The sequence below is a fragment of the Salvelinus alpinus genome, chromosome 29 (assembly GCF_045679555.1).
Source record: "Salvelinus alpinus chromosome 29, SLU_Salpinus.1, whole genome shotgun sequence".
Classification (NCBI taxonomy): Eukaryota; Metazoa; Chordata; class Actinopteri; order Salmoniformes; family Salmonidae; genus Salvelinus; species Salvelinus alpinus.
Genome location: NC_092114.1, coordinates 46,366,182 through 46,392,201, shown reverse-complemented (window position 1 = coordinate 46,392,201; position 26,020 = coordinate 46,366,182). Strand labels below are relative to the sequence as shown.

The 26,020-nt window shown below is 40.7% G+C and overlaps 1 protein-coding gene across 1 annotated transcript in view; it reads left to right on the top strand.

The window, feature by feature from the left end:
* The window catches only part of LOC139559090 (probable ATP-dependent RNA helicase ddx6), a 51,825-nt gene extending 27,297 nt beyond the window's left edge, over nt 1–24,528 (top strand). The window contains exons 11-14 of the mRNA XM_071374794.1: nt 869–932; nt 4,815–4,916; nt 5,037–5,258; nt 9,974–24,528. Coding sequence (XP_071230895.1) covers nt 869–932; nt 4,815–4,916; nt 5,037–5,245 — 375 coding nt within the window. The 3' untranslated portion in view covers nt 5,246–5,258; nt 9,974–24,528. The remainder of the gene's footprint in view (nt 1–868; nt 933–4,814; nt 4,917–5,036; nt 5,259–9,973) is intronic.
* The last annotated feature ends 1,492 nt before the right edge of the window (nt 24,529–26,020 follow it).

Below are 26,020 nucleotides of genomic sequence, written 5' to 3'. Positions count from 1 at the left end.
TAGATAGATCAGCTTGCTATGGAGCAGGCAAGCTATTTACATGCATTGGACAGACGAGTGAAGGATGCGGCTGAAATTTTCCAGGTCGAGCGAGGGTGGAGGAGGCTTTGCTTGAAGTGCTGTGCATCTTATGACATGCATCTGAATTAGGCCCACAGAATTATAACTTATTCAAAGTTCCTTCATAGAAGCTATGGTATGTCTTTTGAAGTGTGTGCAGAGCGGCAACAGAATTAAAATAAAAACATGTCTTACTGTAGTTAATAAATCCAATGTGAAACATGATCACTGCAGTATTCTTAACTAGCAGTGAAAAGGTTAATTCAATCTTTAATTAAAAATATATCTTCTGAATCACGCTTGTAATGTCAGTAGGCTACTAGACTATGCTTCTGAGGGGCAGGCTGCCTGCACACACTGGCAAAGATTTTCTGGCAGGCAGACACTGGAATACATTTGAGTGACAGAGTGGGCTTTGTTTTATTGTGGGACTTGCCCTGAACGTAAAAAATGTTATTAACCGGTTCCCATGCTTTTAAAAATAACGGTTCTGTTCCGGAACTGTATAGATCACTTTCATTTGTGGTTCTGATTCTGTTCCTTTAAGAATTTTCTGTTCTGTTCCCTGAACCGGTTCCAACTCCTGATTTTATTATTATGGTCTACAAACCATACCAGATTTAATGAAGAACAGATTTGTATTTATTGTCCTACAAGAGAAAAATCTGACCAAAGAGGAGATGACCTTTGGACAGAAATATGGGGAATATATGAGTTTGTGCTAGTCAATGTATGGGAGCCATGAGAAAATATGCAATTCTGAGGTTGTGTTCAGTGCTCTCATGCAGTGTTCTTTTAATCCTCACAGGAGTACAGAAATCGTGTGTTCCACGACTTCAGAAATGGACTCTGCAGAAATCTTGTCTGCACTGGTACGTGTCCACAGGGCTCTAAAGTGCGACCATTTTGGTCACATATGCTCCTAAATATTTAGCTGTTCGACCTGGAATATTAATTTGGGAGCACCATTGTGTCTAGAAAAACTAGTCTGACAAGTCTGATGGGTGACAATATTAGCCTATCACTTGTGAATCATATCATCACTTGTAAATGATGCCCAGCATAAGAAATAATGCTGTTTTTTGTGACTTTTTCGAATCAGTCAGCTACCTCAAGTAGCCAAGGCATATATATTATTTTGTGTCCTAACTAAAGTGGCCAAAAAAACCTCTTAGGGATCGGACCCTTTTTTGACATACCCATATCTAACTGCCTGTAGCTCAGGACCTGAAGCAAGGATATGCATATTCTTGATACCATTTGAAAGGAAACGCTTGGAAGTTTGTGGAAATGTAAAATTAATGTAGGAGAATATAACACATTAGATCTGGTAAAATATAATACCAACACAAAAACATGCGTTTTCTATTTATTTTTTGTTCCATCTTTGAAAGGCCATAATATATTGTAGTTTAGGTGACATTTCGATTTTGGCCACTAGATGGCAGCAGTATGTGTACATTTTCAGATTGATTCAATGAAGCATTGCAAAACCGGACAATATTTTGTATCAAGTCTGCCAAAATGTGCTGAATTGGTCAATTGATACATTTTCAAGTACATAACTATAGAGGACAGACAAAAATGATATGGTAATACAACATATACTCCCAGGAATGTCATACATGATGGATCATTAGCATATACACTTTCACACATCTAGCGGGGTTGGTGTGGAGCCAGAGACAGCAGGGGTTCAAACTGTAGAACCCAGTTCCTAGATTGACATAGGCTAGTGCTTTTGCTGTTAGTTAGGCCTACTCATATTGTTGGCAGACAAGTAAATGTGGACAGTTCTTCCAATATCTTCAATATGCACCTTGGAATTGGATATGGATGCGCGCAGTTGCATCTCTAATGTGTCTCTCCACTTGTGGCCTGTGAGAAAGACCCGATCACGTGATGGAGCGCGCATCACTCAGGGGGAGGTGCACAATGGCCGCAAAGGCATGGATTTTTTTTTAGGGTGCGTTACAGCCACCGACGGGATGCCGCCGTGAAATTCTAGGCAATATCAAGTGCTTGTCAAATTGTGAATGAGTGATCTGATGTAGTGTGTGCAGCCTGTGCAAAAAAAACTAAGCAGAGCTCATGCCTTTCAAGCTACTTTTTAGTCGCAGCATGCAGCCTTACAATGTATTAAAAATCCAAACATATATAGCCCAACATTTGTAGAAATAAAGTTAGATGAATAACTCTAAATTAAGCATATAGGAATACCTATTTCTTTGTTAACCGCTCAACACAGAATAGCCGCATGTGGGCACTCCCTCAAATCGTTTGTGGAGAGAATATCCTTTCTATTTTATTCATTTTCGTTCAATTGTATTCTTCATACTATAAAATAATGATAATAATTCTAAGCAAATCTTGTCTGCTAAATGTAGCCCATAGCCACATCAGGACCTAACATAAGGACAACTCAAAGTATGCTATTCTATTCTTCAGAAATAGACAAAAAAAAAATCATATGCTTCTTTAGACCTGTCTAAAATAATGTATTTATTGTGAAGGTGTAGGCGATATAACATGGATTTAGGAAGCCAGGAGATGCTAAATGTGTGTATGTTAATTCACGGTCAATTACCGTGAGACCAACAGTTTTATTTGCATGACAATCACTGGCTGACAATTTGGTGACAGCCACATCTCTAGCAGCAACCTATCCTCTATTTATTTTCTATAACTGATTTGAAGGGGAAGCACTAATCATGTTTATGCAACCTAATAATCACCCTTTAGAATACTTCCCGGAACTAACTTCATTTTTTATTATAAATTGAGAATCTACAATCGAAATTGGCCCACGCTAGTCGTCATTGATTGGGATGCATGTGAAGTTGCACAGTGGTTTTATACCAATGAGCGACCCGACCAAATTCAGAAATGTGACTTTCATTGAGTCTGAAGCGGTAGATCTGGTGTATGTGTGCTATTTCTATGCTTCCCGTAAAGTAAAAAAAAATAATAATAATACTTTCGGTTTTGTGCACCAGCTGAAAATACAATATTTTTTGTTATTGGAAAGATATTTCACAGCGGTTTAGATGGTACAATGATTCTCTACAAAATTAGGTGAACTTGGCGGTATACTGTATTTCGATTTTTACGTTCTGTAACAGTATTTGAATGTTTTGAAAATATTTTGAAAATATGCTTTGCAGTGAAAACAATCCAAGCTTTTGTGAGTGTATCAATCAATGCTACAACATCTAGCCCCAAATTAGCATGGTCACGAAAGTCAGAAAAGCAATACAATTAATCGCTTACCTTTGATAATCTTCGGATGTTTGCACTCACGAGACTCCCAGTTACACAACAAATGTTATTTTTGTTCGATAAATATTACTTTTATAACAAAAAAACGCCATTTGGGTTGCGCGTTATGTTCAGAAAACCAAAGCCTCGTTCCGTTCAACGAAAATTCCAAAAAGTATCCGTAATGGTCGTAGAAACATGTCAAATGTTTTTTATAATCAATCCTCACGTTGTTTTTAACAAACATAATCGATAATATTTCAACTGGACCGTAACATATTCAATAAAAGAGAGAAAGAAAATGGAGAGCTACCCCTCTCGCGCGCAGGAACTTATCAGAGGACACCTGACTAGTTTTGAAAAATCTCGCTCATTCTTCAAAATAAAAGCCTGAAACTATGTCTAAAGCCTGGTCACAGCCGGAGGAAGCCATTGGAAAAGGAATCTGGTTGATACCCCTTTAAATGGAAGAAAGACGGGCAAGGAAACACGGGTTAGATTTTCTCAGGTTTTTGCCTGCAGAATCAGTTTTGTTATACTCACAGACAATATTTTGACAGTTTTGGAAACTTTGGAGTGTTTTCTATCCTAATCTGTAAATTATATGCATATTCTACGATCTGGACCTGAGAAATAGTTCGTTTACCTAGGGAATGTTATTTAAAAAAAAAAATCTGACCCCTAGCGTCAAGAGGTTATAAGTAATACGCCGTGTGTAATTTTTTAAATTGTTTACTCCACTACTTGAGTCGTCTCTATCTATGCCGCTTTCCACACAGACCTATCCCCGCCCAGTCACTCAAGGAGCGCATTTGTTGTTTCTTGACCACGAGACACTTAATTTCAGTCTGCATGGTCAATGCAGCACATGCAACATTGTTGATCACAACGATGCTGTTCTCACTTTGCTTCTTAATATAAATCCACTAGTATTCTATAATTACACTTAGTTTGTTTCTTACATCTGCGAGCCGCTAATCGCTAGTTAGCTGGCTGGCTACATGAAGTAGTTAAGAGAACATTCAATGTAGCTAAAGATTATAGGGTCCCCTAGGAAACACTTATTAACACTTCGGTTCCTACCCTGTCACAATAACTCCACCTGATATTTTCATTCGTTGTCATGTCAAACAATAGTGTTCGAAGTTCCCACTATATTCTAATTATTTTGCATTTTAGTCATTTAGCAGAAGCTCTTAACCCTAATCCAGAGCGAGGTAGGGTCACGGGCTACTCATCAAACAAATGTAGAACTTTTGTCAATCAAAAACATAATGCCATCACTTATTTTTTATATACTGTGATATATTTTGGCTATGTCTCACCAGCCCTAGGCAAACAATTGTATATTTTTTTGCAACCAGGAAATGGCTGAGCAAATACTGCATATTGCACATCCATATGAATATTTCTGAATTTTGTTTGGTTATATCAGATTTTACATGGGTATGTAGTACAGTTGATTAAACTGTTTTATGGTTTACTGTTTGAAACAGATCTCTTCACTAGAGGTATTGACATCCAGGCCGTCAATGTCGTCATCAACTTCGACTTCCCCAAGAATGCTGAGACATACCTGCATCGCATCGGACGATCAGGTATGGAAACCTTTTTTATGTGCTTCTTTTGGTATTATGGCAATGCTTTCTATCAAATCTGTTCTGTTTTGAGAACCTGGCCACATGTTCATTCCATCCCTCTGTGATATTGTCTCTCAGGGAGGTTTGGCCACCTGGGCCTGGCCATCAACCTGATCACCTCTGAAGACCGCTTCAATCTGAAGTCCATCGAGGACCAGTTGGTCACCGACATCAAGCCTATCCCTGGCAGCATCGACAAGAGCCTGTACGTGGCAGAATTCCACGCCACCAACCCCAATTGCGAGGAGGAGCTGAAGGAGACAGGCCGCCAAAAGGTGGAGCCCTAGAACTCCTCAACTGGTGAGTCATTCCCTCTAATATGCAATATGGCAAATTCCTCAGAAGACTAGTTGGACCCAGTACTTTATTGTTTATATAGGCAGTCTTTTATTTGTATATATTTTTTATTTATATATAGTACCAGTCCAAAGTTTGGACACACCTACTCATTCAAGGGGTTTTCTTTATTTTCACTATTTTCTACATTGTAGAATAATAGTGAAGACATTAAAACTATGAAATAACACATGGAATCATGTAGTAACCAAAAGTGTTAAACAAAACAAAATATATTTTATTTTCTTCAAAGTAGCCACCCTTTGCCTTCATGACAACTTTGCACACTCTTGGCATTCTCAACCAGCTTCATGAGGAATGCTTTTCCAATAGTCTTGAAGGAGTTCCCACATATGCTAAGCACTTGTTGGCTGCTTTTCCTTCACTCTGCGGTCCAACTCATTCCAAACCATCTCAATTTGGTTGAGGTCAGGTGATTGTGGAGGCCAGGTCATCTGATGCAGCACTCCATCACTCTCCTTCTTGGTCAAATAGCCCTTACACAGCCTGGAGGTGTGTTGTGTCATTGTCCTGTTGAAAAACAAATGATAGTCCCACTTAGCGCAAACCAGATGGGATGGCGTATCACTGCAGAATCCTGTGGTAGCCATGCTGCTTAAGTGTGCTTTGAATTCTAAATAAATCACTGACAGTGTCACCAGCAAAGCACCATCACACCACCACTTCCATGCGTCACGGTGGGAACCACACATGCGAAGATCATCCGTTCACCTACTCTGCCTCTCTCAAAGACACGGCGGTTCAAACCAAAAATCTCTCATTTGAACTCCAGACCAAAGGACAAATTTCCACCGGTCTAATGTCCATTGCATGTGTTTCTTGGCCCAAGCAAGTCTCTTCTCCTTTTTGATGTCTTTTAGTAGTGGTTTATTTGAGGTAATTAAACCATGAAGGCCTGATTCACGCAGTCTCCTCTGAACAGTTGATGTTGAGTTGTCAGTTACTTGAACTCTGAAGCGTTCATTTGGGCTGCAATTTCTGAGACTGTTAACTCTAATGAACTTATCCTCTGCAAATCAAATTTTATTGGCAACATACGTGTGTAGCAGATGTTACTGCGGTTGTAGTGAAATGCTTGTGTTTCTAGCTCCAACAGTGCAGTAATATCTAACAAAACACACAAATCTGAAGTAATGGAATTAAGAATATATAAATACTTTAGACGAGCAATGTCAGAGCAGCATAGACTAAGATACAGCAGAATAGAATACAGTATATACATATGAGATGAGTAATACAACATATGTAAATCTTATTAATGTGACTAGTGCTCTACTATTAAAGTGGCCAGTGATTTCAAGTCTATGTGTATGGGGCAGCAGTCCCTCTGTGCTGGTGATGGCTGTTTAACAGTCTGATGGCCTTGAGATAAAAGCTGTTTTTCAGTCTCTCTGTCCCAACTTTGATGCACCTGTACTGACTTTTCCTTCTGGATGAGAACAGGCAGTGGCTCGGGTGGTTGTCTTTGATCTTTTTGGCCTTCCTGTGACATCGGGTGCTGTAGGTGTCCTGGAGGGCAGGTAGTTTGCCCCGGTGATGCGTTGGGCAGATCGCACCACCTTCTGGAGAGCCCTGCGGTTGTGGGCAGAGCAGCTTCCGTACCAGGTGGTGATACAGGATGCTCTCAATTGTGCATCTGTAAAAGTTTGAGGGTTTTAGGTGTCAAGCCAAATTTCTTCAGCCTCCTGAGGTTGAGGAGGAGCTGTTGCGCCTTCTTCACCACGCTGTCTGTGTGGGTGGACCATTTCAGTTTGTCGGTGATTTATACACCGAGGAACTAGAAGCTTTCCACCTTATCCACTGCGCTCCCGTCGATGTGGATAGGGGGGTGCTCCCTCTGCTGTTTCCTGAAGTCCACGATCAGGTCCTTTGTTTTGTTGACGTTGAGTGAGAGGTTATTTATCTGGCACCACACTCTCACTTCCTTCCTGTAGGCTGTCTCGTCATTGTTGGAAATCAAGCCTACTGTTGTTGTCAGAGGTAACGCTGGCTCTTCCTTTCCTGTGGCGGCCCTCATGAGCCAGTTCCATCATAGCGCTTGATGGTTTATGCGATGGCACTTTCAAAGTTCTTGACATGTTCTGTATTGTCTTAACGTTATGTTGGACTGTCGTTTCTCTTTGCTCATTTGAGCTGTTCTTGCCAAAGTAAGGACTTTGGTCTTACCAAATAGGGCTGTCTTCTGTACACCAACCCTACCTTGTCACAACACAACTGACTGGCTCAAACGCATTAAGAATGAAATAAATTCCACTATTTAACTTAACAAGCCACACCTGTTAATTGAAATGCATTCCAGGTGACTACCTCATGAAGTTGGTTGAGAGAATGCAAAGCTGTCATCAAGACAAAGGGTGGCTACTTTGTATATTGATTTAACACTCTTTTTTGTTACTACATGATTCTATAAGTGTTATTTCATAGTTTTGATTTCTTCACTATTATTCTACAATGTAGAAAATAATGAAAAACCCTTAAATGAGGTGTGTCCAAACACCTTCACTTTTTCCAAATTTTGTTACATTACAGCCTTATTCTAAAAGGTATTTTTGTTTTAAATGTAAAAGCACAAACTCAGAACTTTGTTGAGGCACATTTGGCAGTGATTACAGCCTCGAGTCTTCTTGGGTATGACACTACAAGCTTGGCACACCTATATTTAGCCAGCATGCATATCACCCTGCATACCACTGCTGGCTTGCTTCTGAAGCTAAGCAGGGTTGGTTCTGGTCAGGCCCTGGATGGGAGACCAGATGCTGCTGGAAGTGGTGTTGGAGGGCCAGTAGGAGGCACTCTTTCATCTGGTCTAAACAAAGATCCCAATGCCCCAGGGCAGTGATTGGGGACACTGCTCTGTGTAGGGTGCTGTCTTTCGGATGGGACGTTAAACGGGTGTCCTGACTCTCTGAGGTCATTAAAGATCCCATGGCACTTATCGTAAGAGTAGGGGTGTTAACCCCGGTGTCCTGGCTAAATTCCCAATCTGGCCCTCAACCATCACGGTCACCTAATAATCCCCAGTTTACAATTGGCTCATTCATCCCCCTCCTCTCCCCTGTAACTATTCCCCAGGTCGTTGCTGCAAATGAGAACGTGTTCTCAGTCAACTTACCTGGTAAAATAACGGATAAATAAATCAAATAAAAAAATTTGGGGAGTGTCTCCCATTCTTCTCTGCAGATCCTCTCAACCTCTGTCAGGTTGGATGGGGAGTGTCGCTGCACAGCTATTTTCAGGTCTCTCCAGAGATGTTTGATCGGGTTAAAGTCTGGGCTCTGACATTCAGTCTGGTCCCGAAGCCACTCCTGTGTTGTCTTGGCTGTGTGCTTAGGGTCGTTGTCCTGTTGGAAGGTGAACCTTCGTCCCAGTCTGAGGTCCTGAGCGCTCTGGAGGGAGCAGGTTTTCATCAAGGATCTCTTTTACTTTGCTCTGTTCATCTTTCCCTCAAGCCTGACTAGTCTCACAGTCCTTGCTGCTGGAAAAACATCCCCACAGCATTATTCTGCCACCACCATGCTTTCTGTAGGGATGGTGCCAGGTTTCCTCTAGACGTAACACTTGGCATTCAGGCCAAAGACTTCAATCTTGGTTTCATCAGACCAGAGCATCTTGTTTCTCATGGTCAGAGTCCTTTAGGTGCCTTTTGGCAAACTCCAAGCGGGCTGTCATGTGCCTTTTACTGAGGAGTGGCTTCCGTCTGGCCACTCTACCATAAAGGCCTGATTGGTGGAGTGCTGCAGAGATGGTTGTCGTCCTGGAAGGTTCTCCCATTTCTACAGAGGAACTCTGACGCTCTGTCCGTTACCATCGGGTTCTCGGTCACCTCCCTGACCAAGGCCCTTCTCCCCCGATTGCTCAGTTTGGCTAGACGGCCAGCTTGGTGGTTCCAAACTACTTCCATTTAAGAATGATGGAGGCCACTGTGTACTTGGACCTTCAATGCTGCAGACAGTTTTTGGTACCCTTCCCCAGATCTGTGCCTCGACACAATCCTGTTTAGGAGGTCTACGGACAATTCCTTCCACCTCATTCCTTGGTTTTTGCTCTGACATGCACTGTCAACTGTGGGGTGTCTGAAAGGTGTGTGCCTTTCCAAATCATGTCCAATCAATTGAATTTACCACAGGTGGACTCCAATTAAGTTGTAGAAACATCTCAAGGATGAGATGATAAATGGAAACAGGATGCATGCTCAATTTCGTGTCTCATAGTAAATTGCTTGAATACTTAAAAAATATTTTTTTTTAAATATTAAGAAAATATCAAAAATATTATCTGTTTATGCTTTGTCATTATGGGGTATTGTGTGTGTGTGCATGTAGATTGAGATTTTTTATTTAATCCATTTTAGAAAATAAGAATAACGTAACAATATTTGGAAAAAGTAAAGGGGTCTGAATATTTTCTGTCTGACATGCCAGTGAAAATGGCTAATATTTTAGGTCAACCCTAACTTGTATCTGAAAGGGCTCAGATGGGTTTAAGGAATATGGTAAATTCCTCAGATGGCAAGCTGACTCCGTTACCATCTTCCTTATGTTGATCAAATAATTGTGGCTATAAAAGGGATACGGGATATATTGAATTGGGCGCAGGTGTGTGTGTGTGAGAGAGAGAGACCTATCTTTTTAATCCTTGCCACCTTATCTTCCATCCAGGACAACAGGATGTACCCGGCTTTTGCACAACATTCAGCTCTTGCAGCTCAGGCACCTCTTCAACTTATCTTTTCTCAACCTTCAGAACCTGGCACATGGATGTATTTGTTTTTGCTGATTTGTATGTTCTGTTCTTGTTTCCCCTTTTATTTCATTAAGAGATGCCGTCATTTTTTTGGGCTGAAATAGTCTTAACCATGTTGTTTTGCACCAAAGGTAACTTGCCAAATGCACACTGATTTGAGTTATCAGTCCTTTTTTGGCTTAAGACATGTAGGCTTATTTATTTTTTGGGATTGTATCCTGGTATTGCAAGGTAATAATCAGCTGAAAAACTTCAGATAGTTGAGGAACATTGCCTTTAAAAAAAGTAAGAACCATGCAAAATATTGATCCAAGTTGTATTGTTTCCTGCTGAATACGTCATCCACTTTTATGGCTAGTAGGTTTGGGCGATATACTGTACACTGGGGTATTTCGAAATACTGACTGATTTTCAAAACTGTTTTAAAATATATTTTGGGGGGGGATTGGGGGCACCTGGAGGCTGCAGGGTTGTGTGCTTATAAATATACGAAATCTAAGATGTCATTATAATTTAGATCCACCTCTGGTCTCCAGCTTTGCATTTGGTTTGCTAACTTGCTAGGTACCTAAGTGGCTAGATGTCAAGATCAAGCTTCTTGGTTACAGCAGACTTTCTAACCTGGGTACCAGTCTTTTTAGCTAACATTCCACTCCTTGCCATTGCCAAAGACGGGCTTTTCTGCCATCTTCAAATATGAACATTCTATCTTTAATGAGCTCGAGGAGAACATAGGAGTTGTTCCTAATTCGATAACCCCCACCTCTCCTCCAATCACAACGATTATCCTAATATTGGAACTGAACTTTTTTCCCCCTCCACAGAACATAAACTCAGCAAAAAAAGAAACATCCTCTCACTGTCAACTGCGTTTATTTTCAGTAAACTTGTTGAATCTTATGTTCATACAAATATTTACACAACTGAGACATAAACTGAACAAGTTCCACAGACATGTGACGAACAGAAATGGAATGTGTCCCTGAACAAAGGGGGGGGGGGTCAAAATAAAAAATAAGTCAGTATCTGGTGTGGCCACCAGCTGCATTAAGTACTGCAGTGCATCTCCTCCTCATGGACTGCACCAGATTTGCCAGTTCTTGCTGTGAGATGTTACCCCGCTCTTCCACCAAGGCACCTGCGAGTTCCTGGACATTTCTGGGGGGAATGGCCCTAGCCCTCACCCTCCGATCCACAGGTCCCAGACGTGCTCGATGGAATTGAGATCCGGGCTCTTCGCTGGCCATAGCAGAACACTGACATTCCTTCCTTGCAGGAAATCACACATAGAACAAGCAGTATGGCCAGTGGCATTGTCATGCTGGAGGGTCATGTCAGGATGAGCCTGCAGGAAGGGTACCACATGAGGGAGGAGGATGTCTTCCCTGTAACGCAGAGCATTGAGATTGCCTGCAATGACAACAAGCTCAGTCCGATGATGCTGTGACTCACTGCCCCAGACCATGACGGACCCTCCACCTCCAAATCGATCCCACTCCAGAGTACAGGCCTCGGTGTAACGCTCATTCCTTCGATATACGTGAATCTGACCATCACCCCTGGTGAGACACAACTGCGACTCGTCAGTGAAGAGCACTTTTTGCCGGTCCTGTCTGGTTCAGCGACGGTGGGTTTGTGCCTATAGGCAACGTTTTTGCCGGTGATGTCTGGTGAGGACCTGCCTTACCACAGGCCTACAAGCCCTCCGTCCAGCCTCTCTCGGCCTATTGTGCACAGTCTGAGCACTGATGGAGGGATTGTGCGTTCCTGGTGTAACTCGGGCAGTTGTTGCTATCCTGTACCTGTCCCGCAGGTGTGCTGTTCGGATGTACCGATCCTGTGCAGGTGTTGCACATGGTCTGCCACTGCGAGGACAATCAGCTGTCCGTCCTGTCTCCCTGTAGCGCTGTCTTAGGTGTCTCACTGTACAGATTTACAGCAATTTTGCCAATTTATTGCCCTGGCCACATTTGCAGTCCTCATGCCTCCTTGCAGCATGCCTAAGGCACGTTCATGCAGATAAGCAGGGATCCTGGGCGTCTTTCTTTTGGTGTTTTTCAGAGTCTGTAGAAAGGCCTCTTTAGTGTCCTAAGTTTTCATAACTGTGACCTATGACAACATCCGGTGAAATTTCAGAGCGCGAAGTTCAAAATACAAAAATCGTAATATTAAACATTCTTACAGCTTAACTTCTTGTTAATCCAACCGCGTTGTCAGATTTCAAAAAGGCTTTACGGCGAAAGCAAACCATGCGATTTATCTGAGGACAGCGCCCCACACAAATACTTTCTCAACCAGCACATGCATCACAAAATCACAAATAGCGATTAAATGAATCACTTACCTTTGAAGATCTTCCTCTGTTTGCAATCCCAAGGGTCCCAGCTACACAATGAATGGTCGTTTTGTTCGATAAAGTCCTTCTTTATATCCAGAAAAGTCAGTTTAGTTGGCGCCAATAATCTCGGTAATCCACTCTTTCAACATGCATACAAACAAATCCAAAAAGTTACCAGTAAAGTTCGTCCAAACAAGTCAAACGATGTTTCTAATCAATCCTCAGGTACTCTAATATCTAAATAAATGATCATATTTAAGACTGAGAATAGTATGTTGAATAGGTGAGGATAAATAACAAAGTGCGTGCACCTCATTCACGCGCCAACAAGACCACTTTTCTAATGAGAGAGTACTTGGAGTTCTTCAAACTACTTGTCAATTTTTCACAAAACAAGCCTGAAACCCTTTCTAAAGACTGACATCTAGTGGAAGGAAGGAACTGCAATCTGGGTCCTATCTATTTGAATATCCCATAGGCAACCATTGATTTTAGATACATTCAAGATCCTTGTTTCCTAAATAGATTTTCTGAGTCGCACAAAACAATTGAATTTTTCAAATAGTGCCCCTTGTGTGCACTTCCGGTAATACAGTTTACCCCAGTATGGTACAAAAAAGGTATGAAAATCTGGATACCACCCAACCGTAATGGGGTGGGTTCTAAGCTACATATTTAATTGTTTTAAGATGGTCAAAGAAAGGCAGTGAATAACATAGTCCCCCCCAAAAATCTAAAGGTTCTGAAGTGTCTGTCCTATATCTGAGAGATGTAAGAAAGATCAGGGAATGTTTATTTTATTTTATTACATGTACTTATTCTCTTATTTTAGGCACTAAACTACAGTATCTTCATATACTTCCATTAATTTATTTTTATTTTTTACTGATACCGGAGACCTTCAGACGAGTCGTGAGGCTTGTGGGTGTCCTAAAACTGAACACCATCGTGAGAGTCTCAGCTTTCCACAGAGCAGCCATATTAGTGTGCATCCAAAACCAACGTTTTTGTGAGAAGACCGGTTTTACGGGATGTCTAATGGTCTGACAAACATCGCTCTAACTCTGCCACCTTGCACCGCAGATGCCAAAGGGTGATATCTGCGGATGCTTAAACAGACGGCTTTTGATGGGGATTTTTGTATTGTTAATTAGATTTCCGCAGGAATGCAGAAATTGTATTTAAAGGGGTAACCTTAACAACCACAAAGGGTAAAGAAAGCATCAATGTTGGATAGCCCATTCATTTACATGTGTTTTTGTTTGATATTAAGATTATATATTTTTAAGATTAAATGTATTCACAAACGGTTGGATAATAGATCCTTTGCTACAGCACTACTAACATCCAACTTTGACTTAAATAATGTCTCATCTGTACTAGAAATATCTAGCTAGCTAGCTGACTGCTGGTTGCGTGCAGTGGGCAGGCAGGCAGATTGAAAATCTTGCTAGCATTATAAATTAAAAAGCCAAAACGTTTTATGCAGGCTGCGTATATAGCTAGCTAGCTTCCTTAGCTGGGTAATCAAACAAATGCCTGTATTAGAAAATGGCTACATAGCCGATGGCTTTAGGTTGCTTGAAAGTTGTCACTTTCAAAATGATCAACAGCTAGCTAGTTCAGCAGCTTGACTCACATACACTTTCGGCGGCCCAGTCCGTCCCAACCGTAAAACATGTTTTGGTTATTCAAACCTGATCTGTTATCGATGACAACCAGTTGGCTCTGGTCTTTAAATACACACGGTGATGTCCTTTTCTCAGCAATATTTCTGAATTCTGCTGATTTTAAAAGTAACACTGCTTCTGCCTTGCCTCAAGCTAGCTAGAGTTACCTAGGTTTACATGACATGCATGTCACTAGACACAGCTCCTATTTTTTTGTCTATCTCAAATAAATTACACAGATGTAAATGCCTGTGGTAATGTTCCCACTCTCACTAGATACAAACCCACCAAACCACCCACCACAACACCTTTCGTGCATTGAATTACTGGTATTTCACCACCTTTGCTTCATAGCTTGAAATAAGTGGTGAATCTTTCTTCCCCCCCCCACATGGTGGCTCACACACACACACACACTCACACACACACGTCAGACATCAATGCGCTGGACCGAAGCAGTTGGCAGGGACGCATGGCCCCATTCAAACATTTAAACTTGTTTTTCGCCCAAGATACAGTGCCTTCGGAAAGTATTCAGACCCCTTGACTTTTTCCACATTTTTACGTTAAAGCCTTATTCTGAAATGGATTAAATAAGTTTTTTTCCTGAATCCACACAATACTCCATAATGACAAAGCGAAAACAGGTTTTTAGAAATGTTTGCACATACGATACTTCAAATTGAGCTCAGGTGCATCCTGTTTCCATTGATCATCCTTGAGATGTTTCTACAACTTGATTGGAGTCCACCTGTGGTAAATTCAATTGATTGGATCTGATTTGGAAAGGCACACACCTGTCTATATAAGGTCCCACAGTTGACAGTGCATTTCAGGGCAAAAAACAAGCCATGAGGTCGAAGGAATTGTCCGTAGGGCTCCGAGACAGGATTGTCAAAGAATTCTGCAGCATTGAATGTCCCCAGTGGCCTCCATCATTCTTAAATGAAAGATGTGTGGAACCACCAAGACTCTTCCTAGAGCTGGCTGCCTGGCCAAACTAAGCAATCGGAGGAGAAGGGCCTTGGTCAGGGATGTGACCAAGAACTTGACAGAGCTCCAGAGTTTCTCTGTGGAGATGGTAGCCCTTCTGGAAGGTTCTCCCATCTTTGCCGCACTCCACCAATCAGGTCTTTATGGTAGAGTGGCCAGACAGAAGCCACTCATCAGTAAAATGCACATGACCGCCCACTTGGAGTTTGTCAAAAGGCACCTAAAGGACTCTGACCATGAGAAACAAGATTCTCTGGTTTAATGAAACCAAGATTGAACTCTTTGGCCTGAAATGCCAAGTGTTTCGTCTGGAGGAAACATGGCAACATCCCCAGGGTGAAGCATGGTGATGGTGCCAGCATTGTGCTGTGTGGATGTTTTTCAGCGTCAGGGACTGGAAGACTAGTCAGAATCGAGGGAAAGACAACGCAGGAGTGGCTTCGGAACAACTCTCAATGTACTTGAGTGGCCCAGCCAGAGCCCGGACTTGAACCCGATCAAAGATCTCTGGAGAGACCTGAAAATAGCTGTGCAGCGACGCTCCCTCAAGCACGGTCAGGTTGGATAGGATCTGCAGAGAAGAATGGGAGAAACTCCCCAAATACAGGTGTGCCAAGCTTGTAGCGTCATACCCAATAAGACTCGGCTGTAATTGCTGCCAAAGGTGCTTTAACAAAGTACTGTGTAAATGCTCTGAATACTTATTTTAATGTGATCTTTCAGTTTATTTTTAATACATTTGCAAAAATGTCAACCTGTTTTTGTTTTGTCGTTTTTACGGGTATTGTGTGTGTGTGTGTACAGTTGAAGTCGGAAGTTTACATACACTTAGGTTGGGGTCATTAAAACTAGTTTTTCAACCACTCCACACATTTCTTGTTAACAAACTATAGTTTTGGCAAGTCGGTTAGGACATCTACTTTGTGCATGACACAATTTTTCCAACAACTGTTTACTGACAGATTATTTCACTTATAATTCACTGTTTCACAATTCCAGTGGGTCAGAAGTTTACATACATTAAGTTGACTGTGCCTTTAGACAGCTTGGAAAATTCCAGAAAATGATGGCATGGCTTTAGAAGCTTCTGATAGGCTAATTGACGTCAATTGGAGGTGTACCTGTGGATGTATTTCAACGCCTACCTTAAAACTCAGTGCCTCTTCGTTTGACATCATGGGAAATCAGAAAAGGATTGTAGACCTCCACAAGTGTGGTTCATCCTTGGGAGCAATTTCCAAACGCTTGAAGGTACCACGTTCATCTGTACAAACAATAGTACCCAAGTATAGACACCATGGGACGAAGCCATCATACCGCTCAGGAAGGAGACGCGTTCTGTCTCCTAGAGATGAACGTACTTTGGTGCGAAAAGTGCAAATCAATCCCAGAACAACAGCAAAGGACCTGGTGAAGATGCTGATGGAAACGGGTACAAAAGTATCTATATCCACAGTAAAACGAGGCCTATATCGACATAACCTGAAGGGCCGCTCAGCAAGGAAGAAGCCACTGCTCCAAAACCGCCATAAAAAAGCCAGACTACGGTTTGCAACTGCACATGGGGACAAAGATCATACTTTTTGAAGAAATGTCCTCTGGTCTGATGAAACAAAAATATATCTGTTTCTAGGGAAGGCTTGCAAGCCAAAGAACACCATCCCAACTGTGAAGCACAGGGGTGGCAGCATCATGTTGTGGGGGTGCTTTGCTGCAGGAGGGACTGGTGCACTTCACAAAATAGATGGCATCATGATTAGGGAAAATTATGTGGATATATTGAAGAAACATCTCAAGACATCAGTCAGGAAGTTAAAGCTTGGTCGCAAATGGGTCTTCCAAATGGAAAATGACCCCAAGCATACTTCCAAAGTTGTGGCAAAATGGCTTAAGGACTACAAAGTCAAGGTATTGGAGTGGCTATCACATAGCCCAGACCTCAATCCCATAGAAAATGTGTGGGCAGAACTGAAAAGGTGTGTGAGAGCAAGGAGGCCTACAAACCTGACTTAGTTACACCAGCTCTGTCGGGAGGAATGGACCAAAATTCACCCAACTTATTGTGGAAAGCTTATGGAAGGCTACCCGTAACAATTTAAAGGCAATGCTACCAAATACTAATGGAGTGTATGTAAACTTCTGACCCACTGAGAATGTGATGAAAGAAATAAAAGCTGAAATAAATCACTCTCTCTACTATTATTCTGACATTTTACATTCTTAAAATAAAGTGGTGATCCTAACTGACCTAAGACAGGGAATTTTTACTAGGATTAAATGTCAGGAATTGTGAAAAACTGAGTTTAAATGAATTTGGCTAAGGTGTATGTAAACTTCCGTCTTCAACTGTATGTATGTATGTGGGGTGGGGGGGGACTGAACAATTTCATACATTTTAGAATTGGGCTGCAACATAAGATGTGGATAAAGTCGAGGGGTATGAATACTTTCTGAATTCACTGTTGATTCTTCTAATGGTTCACTCACACCAGCCATCCATTCCCGCTTACATTCACACACCTTTTTCCACTCAAGTGCCTTAATTACGCTCCCATATGCACTCATTTCATCGGTCTTTCTCTCACACCACAAACAGAATACAAGCACAATTTAAGCTGAATTGAAACAATGGTTTATTCAGATATCATTATGCAAGTAGAAAGTTCGGTGTGCACTCCTAGGGAATCTTGTTCCTGTTCGAGATGTTGTTCAATAACCAAGGCTCAAACTCTGACTGCCATCATCTAGAATGTGAGAGTACTTTTAATATACACATCGCAATAAAAACGGGCAGCTTTTACTTAGATGCAACGTGATAGTTTTCCTGTCACTGAGTAATCAATTGTGTGGAGAAAATAAGATCTAAATCCGATGTAAGACCGCATAGGTAAATAGACTGGGCCCATTGTAAAAACTGTGGATGGTAGCCTACAATTAGGTTGCTATAGCACAGGACAAGAATTTCCCTATGTATAAACAATCTCAGACCAGTACAGGAGCAGTTCATGAAAAAGCAAGTCACACTAGTGTCCAATTACTGAGCTTGTGCTGCATTTTACTAGTAGAACACTTTGCTGGGCTTTCATACTTTGGTGGTGCATGATCTGGCCCCATTATGTTGTTATTATGAAACTAGGTAAAAATGGCAGCCTATTCCCTATAAAGTGCACTGCTTTTGACCAGGGCCCATAAAGTAGTGCACTATAGGGAATAGGCACATGTCTGCAGCTATGGAAAGAACTGGTGGAATTTACCATCTGATCAGTCGTATGCATCCAATTTCTGAAAGATGCACAGGATATTGTTGGCGATTCCGATCAGCAGGGGCTCTTCTTTTTTTAACCTTTTATTTGAGCAAGGAGTCATGCTGAAACCATGGTCTCTTTCCTAGATGAGCCCTGCATGCACACATCAGTAAACACTGTACATATCTAATATATACTGAACAAAAATATAAACGCAACAACTTCAAATATTTTACTGCGTTAGTTCATATAAGGAAATCAGTCAATTGAAATAAATTTATTCGGCCCTAATCTATGGCTACAGAAACTTGTCTGTTGGTCACAGATACCTTAAAAGAAATGTAGAGGCATGGATCAAAAAACAGTCTGTCGTGCTGCATGAGGCAAATGGTGGTCCCATCTCCTTTTCATAGTTGATCAGGCTGTTGATTGTGGCCTGTGGAATGTTATCCCACTCCTCTTCAATGGCTGTGCGAAGTTGCTGGATATTGGCAGGAACTGGAACACGCTGTCATACACGTTGATCCAGAGCATCCCAAACATGTTAAATGGGTGTCTGGTGAGTATGCAGTCCATGGAAGAACTGGGACATTTTCAGCTTCAAAGAATTGTTTACAGATTCTTGTGACATGGGGCTGTGCATTATAATGCTGAAACATGAGTTGGCGGCGGCGGATGAGTGGCACGACAATGGGCCTCCAGGATCTAGTAATGTTCTCTGTATTCAATTGTGTTCGTTGTCCGTAGCTTATGCATGCCCATACCATAACCCCACCACCATGGGGCACTCTGTTCACAACGTTGTCATCAGCAAACTGCTCGCTCACACGACGCCATACACGTGGTCTGCGGTTGTGTGGCAAAGTCTCTAAAACTAAATTTGAGGCAGATTATGGTAGTGAAATTAACATTGAATTCTCTGGTGGAGAATTCCCTCAAATTTAGTGACCTTTTGTCCCCACCACAAGGTGCACCTGTGTAATGATCATGCTATTTAATCAGCTTCTTGATATGTCACACCTGTCAGGTGGTTGGATTATTTCGTCAAAGGAGAAATGCTCACTAACAGGGATGTGAACAGATTTGTGTAAAAAAAATTGAGAAATAAGCTTTTTGTGCGTATGGAACATTTCTGGGATCTTTATTTCAGCTCATGAAACATGGGACCAACACTTAACATGTTGCATTTCATATTTTCAGTATACATATCAATTACACTATACTTGAAAAGCAAACACAAAATAAATATCAAATGAAACAAACTCGATCTTCTGCCTGAATTGCCCTAGAGGCAATCTTGCTGTTTACTTTGTGCAAAACAACATGGTTTAACATATTTTTAAGACCTGCTTTTTCTTTCTCAATGTGAGGGTCCCTTAAGTTATCTATTTTTTTTTAGGTAGACGTTTCATGTTGGTAAGACTGGCCTAGTTTTGTGGGTATGTCTTTAGGGTTAGAGTCTAATTAGAATCGATCTCCTAAGTGTGTTTCTTTTTCATCTCCATAATGGCAATTTTAAAGTTTAAATGTATTAATTGTCGGTATTTACTGTGCAGCTCAATGGTGCATGCCAAACGCAAAATGTATTTAGACTAAAAACGAGGTAACAAACCATGCTTTTATTTTAAAATCTTCAGAGCTCTTGAGTGATGTTCCTTACTCTGGCTCCGAGAAGGGAGGGTATTTTGCTATGATACATATGAGTATTTGTTATTTGTTATCTCTGCTATTCATTAGGTGGGAGGACCCTGGTGTTTTTATTTTTTATTTTATTACATTTCGGACAGTTTTGTTATTGTGAAAGGCTGAGGGACTAATCTCATGTGGCGTGGGTTTGCTCACATCAAAATTCTATATGAAAGTGAATTGTAGCATCTTCAAACTGGCAGCTGTGATATTTTCTTTGTCCCGCAAAAATGTTTGATGCGGATAAAAGCAGATGCATTATTTTTTTTGCTTTTAAATTATTTTTGACAATGCTTGCTGAGCAGGGAGGGGGCAGTGCTTTGGGGCACTAGGTTTGTGTGGGTTTGCGAGCCACCTAGTCTTCAATATGGGGCGCTGAGGCATCTTGAATATTTTCTTTACTCTGGTACTTAAAGTGGAACTGAGATTTTCAGCAACATGAAACCTTATTCATCTGTTCATATACACCCCCAGGAAGAATATTTATTTAACATTCTCTGACGAGCGAGCACTTAGATATGGTCATTTTCACATTTTCATAAATTCATAGAATGTTTGGGAATGACGTATAGTAAGGCATTTGTGAAAATTCTCTAGCAGTTTAGAATGGGAAAGCGGCCAAGCGTTGGCTAGCCTTTCAGTGAAAAAAACCAACAAAAAACCTGCCTGTCAACTTTTCATTGCGTACTGCCAGTAGACTTAAATGGTTTTTCACCAACATCTTAAGTGTTGTAACCAAATCATGTCTCATTTGCTTTACAGACGAATCTTATGTTTTGAGAAAGTAAATAACAGTTTAATACTAACATATGAATAATTGAGGTAAAAAGTTGGATATTAAATGTGTGGTGTCGCACAGTCTAATTTTACAATATACAGTGTGTCCCACATTTTTATATATATATATTGTGTGTATATATATATATATATATATATACACACAATCGTGGCCAAAAGTTTTGAGAATGACACAAATATACATTTTCAGTCTGCTGCCTCAGTTTCAATGATGGCAATTTGCATATACTCCAGAATGTTATGAAGAGTGATCAGATGAATTGCAAAGTCCCTCTTTGCCATGCAAATGAACTGAATCCCCCAAAAACATTTCCACTGCATTTCAGCCCTGCCACAAAAGGACCAGCTGACATGTCAAAAACCCAACAACTGAAAGCAAAATGTATAGAATTGTAAACAAAAATAAGACATCAAAAGCAAAACCCAAACACTTGTAAGCAAATCATTTTAAAGAGCAAGCAAAACTATGACAAAATATTTGAATTACCCGTCGAACAACGTTCAGCGCGGGTGTTGGTAACTGGTTCGCCATACACCTGCGCCGAACGTTGTGCGACAGGTAATTTATATGTTTACTTAAGTAGTTTGTCATTAAATGTATTAGATAGACATGCTTATAATATCCATTCATTATTGACGGTGACTGACAATTTTGAAGTACGTTAGCTAAAACGAGGTGACTCAGACCGTCTACTTAAGTAGGCAATAGGAAAAAAGCCTGTATCACGTTCATTGATTGGTTTAAGACGAACCGTCACTCCAAAACTAGCGACCAATGGAGACTCATTGTCTACGCCTCCCTCTAAACCCCGTCCTTCACGGAAAAATAATGCCAAAACTCGCAATTGAAAAGACTGGCCATGAAAGCAAAGATACAAGTAGCGCAACCAAAAGGTAGTACATGCAGGCAAGAGCGTAGGCAAAATATATTCAATAGGATTGGTGTCTTAGAAAGTTTATAACCGGAAAAAAATTTGCAAATATTTTTTAATAATTTGTTATAGTTTTGTTCTCGCTTTAACATTATTTGCTTACAAGTTTTGGGGTTTTGCTTTTTGTTTACAATTCTATACATTTTGCTTTCAATTGTTGGGTTTTTGATTTCAACATCCATTATTTCACCCGTCCTCAAATATATAACGTTTACATTCTCAACTTTATTTTTCATGTTCACAATTTATTTTATTTTGAATTCAATACATGAAATTAGGCATGAAATTGACCCCATAGTGACATGTCTGTACACTTTCCCTCGACTGTAAACGGGACACACGAAAGCAGCGAAATTTCAGTTGAATTGACCGACACGAGCGCACGAGGCTGTCATTTCCTAAAGTAGACTCAACTGTTGACTGATTTTATACTCTTGTGTGTCCTATTCGGCTGGCGGGCCTTGTGTTTGGAGCGTGCGCTAGCCTACATTATTAATGACTTGTGATCATTGCCCCTGCAAGTTTTATTGTATTGACATTCTCATTCTTAGTTACAGTTGTCCGTTTTTGTTCAAAATATTGAGTCATTGAAAGTGAAACGGTGCATTCTGAGTGGGTTGTACCAGGCCAGCTGTGATTGACAACCTGATAGCAATATTTTTTTATTGGGGAATTATATTAATCATGCATTGAACTGCATTCATCTATTCTTTCAACAACCAACAATGCCTTACTGTAAGTCATGGAATTAAGTCAAATGGTTACCTCTTATAAAGTTGTTTTTGAAGCATAAACAGGGAATTATATTATATGAATGTTTGTTTCATGTCTGCAAAGTAGTTAAAACGTTGTCAGTTCCACTTTAAGAACTCCAGCACAACAGTGGACCAACCGATATGGTTTGCAACAGATCTGAAACTCAACACATTTTGTAATTTCTCCCAAATTACAAAGAAAGTATAGTATTTCGATCATGTTTTTTTTTTACTGGAGAGTGCTACACCAGCTCAGTCATACTGGTTAGCTAGGTCAATCTTTTTACGAGGTGGTTGGTATCATTCTGAGGAAATTGGTTTGTAAATGATTCATAGTTTACACAAGTCGTTTACAAAAACAATATGAATTTGCTTCATGGTAGAGTTTTAAATATATCCTTTATTTTTTATTATACTGACTTACAGGATTTATATTGAACCTAAACCAAAAAATAATAATTTAATGTTTTTGTGTGCTTTGCGTGAGTGACTGTCGGTAAGTGTTTTGTACGTGCGTGTGTGTTGTAGAGAGAAGGGTGGTGTGTGAGAGAGTAAGTTAGTGTCATGTTTGTTTGTTGGTGTGGATGTGATTGCCTGTGTGTCTGAATATGAAAGACTGTGCTGTAAGATTGTTTGGGTGGGTGTACAATTGGCTGAATGTGAATGTCTGTATGCGACTGTGTTTCTGTGTGCTTGTTTGTCAGTGATTGTGAGAGTGACATACAAGGTCTAAATACCCGTATTTCTGTTTTCCTGGCCTGTTTTCTGACAGAATAGGTCAACACTCGCCTATATAGTGTAAACCCCAAACTTGCCCAAGGCAGAGTTTGCTTCAGATTCCCCTAACTTAATGTTCCTTCCAATCAGTTGACACAAAGGGGGCTAGAAAATGGGCAATGTTAGGTGTTGAGACTGAGTATTTGGTCTGTCAGTGGGTAAATGTCTATGTATGTCACTGTCTAGTCCTGTGTATGCTCTTGACCATTGAGTCAAGTTTGTGACCGTGTGAATGAGCACAAATGGGGGAGGGCGGGAGAGTTCAATTGTTTAAGTTCAAGAGGTTTGGAAAGGGTAGTCATGTTCATACTCTTTAAGAACACGAGTAAGAACTAGCCAATAAGGCCTATGGCGGGGAATGGTAAAAGGGGTTTGGGGTATAATGCAATTAAAGCAACAAATGATGGTATTGCAGCATTGGTTTTGGAGAAAATAAACATCAACTAGTAGAGAATTCTGAAACCACAATATCCCTGATCGCCAAATTGCAATACAGCTAATTGACAGTGACGCCTCAAGTGTATCTCCAGTTGCACCAATTCTGAATTGGATATGTGGCTGTGTTGTGCTTCTCTAATGCAGACTCATGTTACATGCCGAGACTCTGCATTCAATAAACTGTGAGACTCTGAATTCTGCGAAAGCTGGAAAGAATGATTTGTATTCTCTTCCTGGAACCTGGATAGGAATGACTGGTCCTGAAATTCTAATTTTCTTGCTAAAATTTCACACCCATAAATGACCCATTTTTAACTGCAAAATTACTTGTTTGGTAAAAATGTTCACACAAGACCTTGAATGACGAGTAAAACATTTTCTGTAGATATTTTCAGGGGGAGAAGCCATTTCAGAATTCAGTTGTCCTGTTTTTTTTTCTGTAGTTATTGTATGTGGGAATGTACACACCTTGGTGGCTATAACTTTTTCTTTCTCATTTGTTCTTTTCAAACCTGTTCAGCCCCAGGAGTGAGAATTACAGAATCAGTTTTAACATTGACACTTTGACCAGGTCGTTTTACAATGTCTTACAAATCAGACGAGTAGTCAGCCACTATATTGGAACATGTACGGTTGATCTCCTGATGATAAAGTCGATGGGTAAAGTGGCATCATTGATTCACTTACAATACCCCCTAGTCTCCCTAGAAACACAAGCAATACAAGAAGCATATTTAAATGTTTATACTTCTATCACTCTGTCCTAAACTGTAGTTTAATGACATTGGAATTAATGCAGGGGGTTATAAAACATAATAAAAATGAACTTGAATTCAAAGTGTGTGTTTTTCATTGTTGCTGTCTTGAAGGCATGTGTACATACCAGGCTGTGTGTTTGGATTTGACAGCTATGTGTAAAAATACCACAATCACATTTTGTCACATGCTTCATAAACAACAGGCGTAGACTAACGGTGAAAGGCTAGAAAAAATACTTTAGTCTGCACTTTCAGCTGTGTAGGCCTACATTTTTACATTCAGCAGATGCTCTTATCCAGAGCAACGTGAAGTTAGTGACTGCGCAGGTCATTAGTGTAACTGAAAGGTAACGCTTCCATAGATATTGACAGGATTGTGTCAACACAGCACATATTACACAACACTGTTGCCTTTGTTAGTGGTTGAGAATTGTTGCAAGTTAAAAGTCCACTCAGCAGAGAACTTTACCAGATGGTAGGGCTGGGCGGTATTCTGTATTGTACTATATACCGGTAATGCTGCACGGAACGGTTTGAGTTTTTACTTCACCTTCTATAACCGTCTCTCATTGTTTGGTTTGTTAAATGTGATATGCAACTCCGCCGCGTATAATGTCAGTTTTTTTTATAGTTTACTCCGTTTGCTACTTGAGTCGTCTCCCTTTCCTGCTGCTGCATGCCGCTAACCACACCAAGCCCCGTGTCACACAAGGAGAGAGCAGTTCTTCAAACACTTTCTTGCTGTTCACTCTGCATGGTCAGATTGATGCAACAAAGTTGGTGACATGCTGCTTTCCACAAGCATTCTATACACTTAGTTTGTGTATCTACTGTCTGCAAACTACTATCTGCTAGTTTGCCTTTTGTTAGCAAATTGTTGCTAAAATAATTTTGTTTAGAGGCTAATGCTAATCACTAGTTAGCTGGCTAGCTAGCTTGCTAAATGTACTAAGAATCAGAGCAAATGTAGCTAGCTAATACTGACTGGTACCAAGCATGTTTGTGCAACGGTATCATATCAGAGAGGAATAGGGTCCAGCTGCAACATATCTCAGAGCAATCTGTCATGTGAAAATCTTCCCAGCGTGAAATGGCTACCCACTTTGGTGTGATGATTTCCACCTTTTAATCACACCATTCATATGGTGAATGTGGTACCCCACGTGTAGTACGCGTTACCTTTTTGAATAGTGATTCAGAACTAGAAGGCCAAAGTTCAACTGGCATTACTAGGCTTCCATTTGCAGTCTTGGCTACATGGAGTAAGAGTATCTAGATTCACGTACCGGGAAGTATTTTGTTTTCGCTTGGTTTTGTGTTCTTCGGTGGGGTTTTATGGCAGACTACAACCCAAAAAGGTGTGTTTCTGCCACCTACTGGATGTGGTGATTCCAAGTGAATACACCCTAAATCAAGCTTATCCAACTGGCCGAATTTGGCCCGCGGGTGGTTTTATTTGGCCCCTCAAGTTCTCTCAGCAAAAAAATTAATGCAAGTTTCATTCCAGATGCCAAACAGTAGGACAGATTCAGACCAAATACACAGCTGGACAGTAGGTCGTACATACTTTGA